Raw genomic sequence first — 10000 nt, forward strand, 5'->3', positions numbered from 1 at the left:
TTCACATCAATTTATTAAAAGTTAAAAAATATTTTTTTTTTCTTACCATATCTTTTATTGTAACCAAATTCTGTGTTTTAGTTTGTCTCATTATTTGAATGCATAAAATGAATTCATTTATTATTTTCTTAAAGTATTTTTTCTGTGTTGTGCATTTTTTCTGGTTATAAAATTAAGGCTTTAAACATTTATTTATCTTTTAATTTTTGAAATTATTTTTATTATTATATCTGTTACATTATTTTATTATTATAATTAATTATTTTGGCAAACCATGGGGATTTACAATTACAATTAAAACATGGAAGAAATGTTGTGTGATTATTTCTTAAAAAATCATGTTTGTTTCATTTTAGTAGTAGTAGGCTTTCTACATTCTACTGAAAAACAGTAATAGGCACCATGTCTTTAAATCAAACGGTGTTCATCTTTACGGATTATGATAACGATAATGAAAGTGTGTGTTTTTTTTTTCAATTTCATAAAGTACTAATTTAAAGCTTTCACTGATTTTTGAGTAAATTTTGTACACCTGTTAAAGACAAGACCGCAAAAATGTTTGTTTTCTTTATTTTAAAAGCAAAAAGTTTTGTAGATATTGTGAGTGCACACAAATAAAAGTAGACCCTTTGCAGTTATGAATGATTACTTTTACCTTTATGAGCAAAAATGACCCCTGAAAGACCAGTGAAAGACCAGGTGTTCGCGCTGTCCATGTCCAACAAAGCGTCTCCGCACAAACTATTGGATATAGCGCACATTTATCTAGGTTTAACGTTGAAACACTGTTATATGCTTTGTTGTTTTATATTTTATATATAGATTTTATTTTAGGCAAGTCGTGATGATTTAATAAGGCTAAATTGATCAAACATACAGTAGACTCACTGTCAGCCGCTGGTTGATTGGTAGTTACTTAAAAAATAATCATTAATGAACAAAACATGCTCTAAATATTTTTTCTAAATTAAATAAAAAAACTAAACAAATAAAAACAGAAAACTATTTTAATAGCTGGTACCGTAGTATAAGATGTTAGGGAGAGCGGGCTCAGAAAGCCTCTAGCCGTAAATACCTTTACAGTTCTGTGTGTGACGTGACGCTAGTTTTACTCAAATCATTAGGTCAGACGCTCATGAAGTGACTCTCAGAGCAGTTCTGGAGATGTTCCTCGTGTGTTCACGTCTTCACGAGCGTCACACAGGTGTCAGTATTTGTGTAAGTTAGTAAATAAAACTCTGCATCTGTGCCATTACCAGAGACACGCAGAACATGCAGAAATCGACTTTTGCGGCTAAAAAATTTGACAAATTCCATGACATTCCGCATTAAACCATGGCTATCGTTTTTATGACTGGATTCCGCAATTCCTTCCACATTTTCTGCATCATGGAAATCACAGGGCGCTATGTGAGTGACGCGAGTGTGACGTCAGCACCTGTGTGAGAGCTGTACGGAGAGAGAGCTGACTGGAGAATCTTGCCCCGCTTCCCTCCATCTTCACTAACATCATCCTCATCCTCAGAGGAAGAGCTGTACGGCTCTGTGGCCAATCGCTGGGCGGCTGCCTGGTCAGACTTCCTGATCTCCTCAAACCTGGACTGAGACACTGCAGAGAAACAGACAGACCGATGGGAACGGCTTCTGATCGGAGAGAGCCGGAGCAGACCAGTGAGCTGGAGTGAAACTCTCTACTCCACGTTAGGTTAGGCTACCTTTCAGTTCGCTCGTTCCTCTGACCTCTGACCCCACAGCTCCAGGAGGACGCGCCGTCGAGGGGTTGGCAGTGATCTGACCTCTGCCCCGACCTCGACCTCGACCCCGCTGCCTCCACGCAGGATCCATGACTCTGAAAACAAGAAAAGAGAAACTGGAACGACTGTGACTGAATCTGACAACAAGAGATCATGAAACGCTGTAAAATCACAGAGGGAACATTGAAAGAACACGGGAAATCAAACAGAGTAAAACTAGGGGTGTGCATGGATAGTCGAACATTCGAATATTCGTTTTGCTCTATTTATTCGATAAATAAAAATGATATTCGAATTTTGCAATATTTGAAGATGTATCCAAGCAAAAAATGATTAATGAATGAATAAGGGGCCGTTCACATATCGCGCCTAAAAATGCTTTCTCCTTCTTTCCAAAGCGCTCGGGCAGAAGCGACTGAGGCGTCTGCCGTCGCGAAGCAACAATTGCTCTCTCCATGAAGACGCGGAAATTTCAGCAAAGGATAAATGCATTTGCAGCACTAAAAAAACAAATAGCTTGCACTAGGCTAGCTCTGCTACATTTATGATCAGCTGTTCCTTCATCTTGGCTGAGCTTTCAACGTTGTTACGGGAAAGGATGAAGCTGATTGGTTAGTTCTTGTCACATGACCCCGGTGCATTTGCGGCTCTCTGAAGAGTTGCGCCTGGAAAAAACGGGCGCATCGCACCGCGTCGCTTCCATTATGAGCGCGCATACCGCACGCCTACATTGGAAATAACCAACTTGAGCGCGCAAAAGACGCGATATGTGAACGGCCCCTAAGAACTGCGGTCTTATTGAGAATGAGGAGTCACGTGCCGATTTTGGGTTGATTTGGGAGGGGTCTGAGCCAGTCAGAGACCTGAACCATACACCTCAGTGCACACATATGGACATTGGGAATTATATTGTTTACAATGTAACTCACTTTGCATTCACGCTGTTAATGGCTTTAATCTAACCAGAACATTTACATCTTGCAATCACACATTTAACTACCCTAGCTAACCCAGAACTGGTTTGTCCACTTTGCAGCCCCCAACACAAAAAACCTGGTACAGTATGTGTCATTGGGTTAAAATCAAATTATAACTAAACATACACAGCTTTAGCCTACATCAAAACATGTTGGAAACGTTCGTATACATTGAACATCTCGTTACAACCTAGTGTTCAGTCGCAGTTAATTCTAAATGCAATGTAATTACAATACGCTAAAACGCATGTGAATAAACTTACTTTGGCCAGTACAACACTGTTTTCATCACCTGCTGTAGATGGACCCAGCCACAGCAGAAAGACTCGTAACTTTCCAAAGACTTGTGGCTTTTAAACTCCTGCATTGTGTAGTAACTTAAACCAAAAATATATATAATTCCCAATGTCCATGTGTGCATGGAGGTAAATGGTCCAGGTCTCTGTGCCGCTTGAGAGCTTCTCCAAATACCGCTGTTTTGCGCTTGGTGTAACCTAAAAAAAACGGTATTTCATTGTTCCTATGCTTTCCATATGTATCGTGTGAGGTACTGCAGCAGTTTTTAACGCAGCAGTAACTCCCAGGCATGGTAAAACAGTGCAGAATTGCGAGAACCTCCTCTTAACAACACATTTAAACAATCCTGTTTCGCCGCCGGTATCCTGCCAACATGGCGGAGACCGTGATATCGAGGGAGGGGCTTTGTGCTATGACAACAACTTCTCATTCTCAATACAGTACTTCAAATATGCCGTGGAGAATCACAGAAAGTGACCGAATTCAAGAACATTGTTCCGCACAGTCCTCAGATATCGCGTCTTTTGCGCGCTCAAGTTCGTTATTTCCAATGTCTCTAAAACATCTCTCAAGCAACGAATAAACACCGCTAACTTGGAGAATGGAGTGAAAACTCTTCTTCTCGCATCTGCCCTTGACCCTCGGCACTAACATCTCAGGTTTCGTTTTTGAACATTATCAGTACATTTTGCTTGATGCGAGTGGTGCGGATGCAGTCGCTGTCACCAACGATGAAGAGGATGCAATGCCCACTCGTGGGAAAAGGCTGAGCCAGTTGTTCAGCGATGATTACAGAGAGTCCAGCCGAGACGAGTGGGAACAGTTCTTACTGGAGACATTTATTCCACCAGATCAGGATCCCATTCAGTGGTGAAGCGCTTCCCAAAACGTATTCGCTTAGCACACCTTTATTTGTGAGTCCCGGCAACGTCTGTGCCGTCAGAGCGCGTTTTCTCCGCGGCCGGAATTATTGTTAACAGACTAGGGAGCCGAGTTTCCCCCGATCATGTTTACATGCCTGTGTTTCTTAACCAGAACATGTAAAACAATAGAAAAAAAGCAAAAAAGATTTACTGACAGTTTAAAAGTTAAGTGTAGGCTACGTTCTACAATAGACTAATTGCTGCAGGCTGCTTTACATTTTTTCTTTGTTCACTTTTTTTTATGATGTGTAATGTTCAAGCTTATTGTGTGTAAGCTTGTTCAAAATGACGGAAACAATAAATGTTGCTGAAAAATAACGTCTGTCTCATTAAACTTAATTTAAATAAACGAATATCGAATATTTGAGCTCACAAAAATCGAAATGTGATATTTGCGGAAAACGCCAATCCCTAGGTAAAACCCCTTAAAATCCATGAAGAGACACACTTAAATATCTAAAATGCAAAAAAAAAATGCAAAAAAAAAAAAAAAAACATTGCAAAAAAAAAAAAAAAAAAGTAAAATCGTCAATTGAACAAGGTAAATCAAGGTTAAATCTCACATGAAACGCTGTAAACAAGAGTAAAATCACTAGAGGTGTAATGATTCACTAATTTTCTCCATGCATCGATTACGAACCCTGATGATTCATATGCATCAATCTTGAAATATGATGTTTGAATCGTGAAACGCTGATCTCAGACAGAAATCAATTTAAATATGGAATTATATATTAAATATAGCTATAGAAATTGTGATTCAATTGTTTGAAAAAATATACACATTAAATAACTAGACGCACAAATGAAAGGAGACCTTGAACAGTGTTTGGTGCCTCTCTGTCCTTCACGCGCGTCACTGTTCATCGCTCGAGACGCTCACAGGATTGAGCTCAGGATTTTTTAAAATCTTGGCTTACATACATTTTTACGTATGCCATGTCATGCCATAGCATAATTAAACTAACATCTAACAATGGACAAAAGGTTTGTTTTTTTTTCCCCCCAAACCTATGGTTCTCGAATCATAAAGGCTTCTAAATTTGCAAAAATCATTCTTGAATCGAAAGATTCACAGCCCTACTAAAGAAACATGTCACTAATGAACGAAAATGAACAATTGCTGATGAAACAGGGTAAATTAGGGTAAAATCTCACTGTAACCAAGAGTGAAATCACATAAAACACAGCCAAAATGTAAAACATGGTAAATGAGGGAGAAAGCTCTGGCCAAAGTAATTATCTCTAATGTAACACGGTGGAACATGGTAACGTTAAAGTCACTGACAAAGGCAGTAAAACAAGATAAAAGCATTACAGAACAGATTTAAATAAAGCGACTGTTCCCTCCCTGGATCATTACATTTGTTATAAAATAAACCTGTGTAAAACCATGTAACAAAATGAACGAAATGTAAAGAAAAATGATTTGATTTAAAAATAAAAAGTCTTACCGACACGAGTCACTCTAACGATGAGCTCTGGAGTCAGCACGCACGCGGAAGACGGCAGCGCCGCAGAGCATGATGGGAAATGTAGTTGTTAACAGCGCACGGTGAGTTGGAAACCTCCCATAAAAACAACAAGTCCCATCGGCTTTCAGAGAGCGTCATTCAATGACACGTCCGCTTTTCACATTACCAGTCCTTCTTTAGTAAGGTATACAAATTAAACATTTCTAAATATGTGTGTGTGTGTGTTTGTGTATATATATATATTATATATATATATCATGTATTTTTATTTTTTGCAATAACAGCGTCAAAACAAACACCATATGAAAGGGTCTGGTCAGATATTCTTTATTGAAGATGTATTTGGATTATTTTACAGCCCATTTAGTTCTCTGATTAAACTTTTAACCGATATTGGTAGACATTATAGAATAAACAACACGTTTATAACATGATATAATCAGAACTACCCACAGATACATGCTGTGAACACCGATCATCTGTACAATATCTTACATTTGGGTGCTACCTGTTCCATGAAGATGAAAGAACCAAACAAAGATTACTCAGATTTCTTCTTCTTCACTCAGTGTTGTTCAGACACTGCTGTGGTAGACTGACAGCTCAGGATGAATGTGATGTTGGGCAGGAGCTGATGTGTATCTACAGTTTTATTCATCCCCACAAATACAGTCAGAACCCAGGATGGAGCACACAATACACAAGGCTTCTGTTCAAAGTTTTAAAACTAATTTAAACTAATCAGGTTTATCTGCAGCTTTCGTCTTATTCTTTCTCTTCTTTCTTGGCAGTCACCAGTTCCGGGTCCAGCATCTCAGAGAGAGCCACTCCACTGGAGTCTGTGATCTTCTTTTCTAATTTAGTGATGCGCTTCTTCAGTTTGCCTTGTGCAGCTTCGTGTTCTGCTAACAGACGGGCGAAGCGGGTCTGAAGATCATCCAGCACGCTACCGATCTTGATGACCTTTTCCTCCATGACTTTGGGATCGGGACCCTGCTTGGCCAGCTCTAAATCCAGAAGATTGTCCTATGGATAACAATGATAAAAAATTAAAATATATATATATAGCGCCAGTGACTGCTCTTTGATCTCATGAAAACTAGTTTATATAATTTTTTGAAGAACAGAGGAATATCTTTATACAATACACACTCTTTAAATAATCTTTAGTGAACACATCAGTGGCACAGCAATGTGCATCTGCATTTGAAAGCTAACCCAGCTAACAGAGAACGTTCTCACAACTTTGGATAGCATTTGGCCACAGTTTTCTCATAGTTATAAACAAACGCTCATCCAGTAAAATAAATGTTTCAGACAGTTATATGGTCTTTACTGATCTTCCCAAAACATTATCACAATAATGTTTCTACAACATTTTATTTCAAAAACATTTTAGTTAGACGTTCATCTAAAGCCCAAATTAGTTTTTTACGTGTATGTGTGGGTCTGCCTAGAGAATGCATGATGCAGATTTTGTCATCAGAATAGTATGTAGTAGTTCACACATGCGCATTGAATTTGTTTTGCAATATTTTTATTTGTTCGACAAGCTGGCAGCACTGGCCCCAGCAGAAAACACAATGACACGCGCTTGTGTGAAAGGGTTATGAGAGAGAAAAACAGAGCAGTCACTGGACAAAGATGAAGCTTTCTAGTGTGTGTGTGTCGACCGTCTGTGTTTGTGTATAATATCAAATGGAGTATACTTTAAAAGACTACGTTCAACTGTGCGTGTAATTTTTAAATGCTTATTTCAAAATGTGTGGAGAACATTCAAAATAACATTCCCATAACGTTTGCATGTTCCTTTAATGATTGTGCAAACAAGAAAGAAGTTAATTAAAAATTAATTAAAAAAGAACATTAGAGAACATTCAAAAATAATGTTTTCACTGTATATAAAGAGACATTAGAAAAACTTCCTTAGAACATATTTTTGTTAGCTGAGAATTCTTCAGACTCGTTGAAGGATTGATTATTTGTTCCCAGTCTTACTGATCATCATGTCACCTGCTGCTGGTTGACTCTACATAGGGTTCGATGCATTAGTCTCTCGAGACTCATATGAAAGCACCGTTGACTGAACTGAATACCTTCATAAGAATTTGTCGTCCCTTCTCCTCCAGCATGGCCTTGGCATCTGGATATTCAGTTAGCGCCTCCATCAGGTCATCTTTGGACAGGCAGAAGAGGTCTGAATAGCCGATGCTGCGGATGTTGGCGGTTCTTCGGTTGCCTGCTCTACTGCCCTTGATGTTGAGGATGCTGATCTCTCCGAAATAACTGCCATCACTCAGCACCACGAACTGCGTGACTCCATCATCGGCCACCACGGCCAGCTTTCCTTCTTTAATGATGTACATCTCGCGACCGATGTCTCCCTTCTTGCAGATGTAGTCTCCGGGGCTGTAGACCTGTGGTTGAAGCTTCAGCACCAGCTCCACCAGGAGCCCGGCCTCGCAGTCTGCAAAGATGCGCACCTTTTTCAGAGTGTCCAGGTGGACGTTTATAGCAATCTCCGCACGCAGCTTGTCCGGCAGGTACTTCAGCACTTCTCTCTCGTCGACCGCTTTCTTGTTGGTCCACAAGTAATCAAACCATTTAATGACCCTTTTCTCCAGGTCTTTGGTGACCTTTCGGAAGCTCATATACTGTTTGATAGCGTCGATGCGAGCCTGGAAATCTGCTCGTGCCGCATTCGCGTTGGTGATCATGGAGCCGACATTACCGACGATGGTGGCAAAAATCAGTACACCGACCAGGAAGTCCATTACCACGAAGTAGTACTCTGCGTTTTTGACAGGGGGAGGCGTCTCACCGATGGTGGTGAGCGTGAGCGTGGACCAGTACATGCTGTATGCGTACTTTCTCACCAACCGGCCAAACTCTGGGTCCGAGGTGTCCGGGTAGACGAAAGGGTCTGTCCCGAAGCCCATTGCCTTGGAGAAGGAGTAATACATGCAGGCATTCCAGTGGATGATGATCACAATGTACATGACGAGGTTGGAGATTCGGAACACGTTCGGAAAGTTAGTCCGTGTTTCAGTGCGCTGGAAAAACTCGAACAAGCGATTGACCCTCAATAGCTTGTTCATGCGAATCTCTGGGTAGTTCAGCCCGAAGTAGAAGTATAAAATATCGGTTGGAATCATAGAGGCCAGGTCCAGCTTGAACTGGATGCTTTGCATGTAGCGATCACGAAGCTTCTTCTCATCCTTCACCAGGAGCCCCTGCTCCAGATATCCTGCAGACCAGCACAAACACACCCAGAGATCAACACACCCAGCATTCAGTGCAAGGGGCCGGAAAATGTCCAGTAAACTTACAGAAACTTCACATGGAAAGTGAACCTGGGGAATTTTGAAAATATTCAGAAGGGAATTAAATGAAAAATTGGATTAATTTATAATATAATAATTGAATATAAAAAGTCACATTAAAAATGTCAGTTGTGGTTTTGAGGAATAAGATTAGTAAAAAAAAGCTTGTAAAAAAACAATGTGCAATGACATGAACAGATATGTAAATAGATAAACAACTGAGATTTTCTGATATTTATGCTGCACAAATGACTAGAAATAGCTTTGAATAATACATTTAGAATATCTGATTTACTGGCTAGTTAGATGCTGTATAAACACACTTCAATTTAGTATGTGCAAGTGAAACTTTAATACCATAGAGCAGATATTACCCTGGTAATTTCTTGAAAAGCTTACTTGACTGCTCAAATGCAATTTCAACCGTCCTGCTGTAGTGTGCGGGTTCTAGGAATGATCTGTGCATGTGATCAACTGAATTTGCATCAAATCTGGTTGTTTTAACTGAGATTATTCTGCAAGATATTGTTTTTCAAATACATTTAAGTTCCCTGTTATAGGCTTGCTGCAATTTAGAAAATTTCTTTTTTATAATTCCCATGGAAAGTTTCCAACTTTGAGAATTCCCAGAATCCCGGTGGAGCTGGAACTCACCTGTCCTGGTCCTGAACACCATGTCGAGCACATACACCAGATCAGATAAGAAATCCAGGATGAACCATAACATCAAATAGTCTGTCTGCAGTTCCTCATAGCAAGCTCTGAGAGAGAGAGAGTCAAACTACGATCCACGTCTGTAACTAAACTCAAACTCAGTATCAAAGAGCAGAGCAGTAAAAGCAGGCACCTCGCTATGATGAGAACCCAGTTGTACATCACAGGACACGTGATCACAAAGAGCCAGTTGTAGTACGTGTTTCCCGCCGGATCCACAACCTGAATCTCCTTTGGTCTGGAAGACGACATTATAGACTTATATATAAATATATATATATATATATATATATATATATATATATATATATATATATATATATATATATATATATATATATATATATATATTAGAGTCTAAATGCAGAATGACAGACATTATCTGCACCAAACAGTTCAAACACACATCCCATCTAACATTGCTGAAATGAACAGATCATGATTCTCTAGTGGCATAAAAACATGCTTCACATTAAACAAATACAAAATATCAATAACAGAGACAAAGATGATGGAGTGAAGGAATTACTGACAATC

The 10000-nt window shown here is 39.5% G+C and overlaps 2 protein-coding genes across 3 annotated transcripts in view; both read right to left on the minus strand.

Annotated features, from left to right (window-relative positions):
* The window catches only part of nfxl1 (nuclear transcription factor, X-box binding-like 1), a 29236-nt gene extending 23746 nt beyond the window's left edge, over positions 1-5490 (minus strand). The window contains exons 1-3 of the mRNA XM_026237269.1: positions 5406-5490; positions 1716-1849; positions 1439-1609 (exon numbers count right to left, since the gene is read on the minus strand). Of these exons, the coding sequence (XP_026093054.1) occupies positions 1439-1609; positions 1716-1845 (301 nt within the window). The 5' untranslated portion in view covers positions 1846-1849; positions 5406-5490. The remainder of the gene's footprint in view (positions 1-1438; positions 1610-1715; positions 1850-5405) is intronic.
* Positions 5491-5737: 247 nt separating this feature from the next.
* Positions 5738-10000, minus strand: part of cnga1b (cyclic nucleotide gated channel subunit alpha 1b) — a 5556-nt gene continuing 1293 nt past the window's right edge. Inside the window, exons 6-9 of one of the 2 annotated variants that reach the window (XM_026237271.1) lie at positions 9597-9701; positions 9404-9510; positions 7523-8673; positions 5738-6452 (exon numbers count right to left, since the gene is read on the minus strand). In XM_026237271.1, the coding sequence (XP_026093056.1) occupies positions 6192-6452; positions 7523-8673; positions 9404-9510; positions 9597-9701 (1624 nt within the window). In that variant the 3' untranslated portion in view covers positions 5738-6191. The remainder of the gene's footprint in view (positions 6453-7522; positions 8674-9403; positions 9511-9596; positions 9702-10000) is intronic. The other variant, XM_026237270.1, reaches the window with a different exon arrangement.

The sequence above is a fragment of the Carassius auratus genome, chromosome 48 (assembly GCF_003368295.1).
Source record: "Carassius auratus strain Wakin chromosome 48, ASM336829v1, whole genome shotgun sequence".
In the NCBI taxonomy this organism is placed as follows: Eukaryota; Metazoa; Chordata; class Actinopteri; order Cypriniformes; family Cyprinidae; genus Carassius; species Carassius auratus.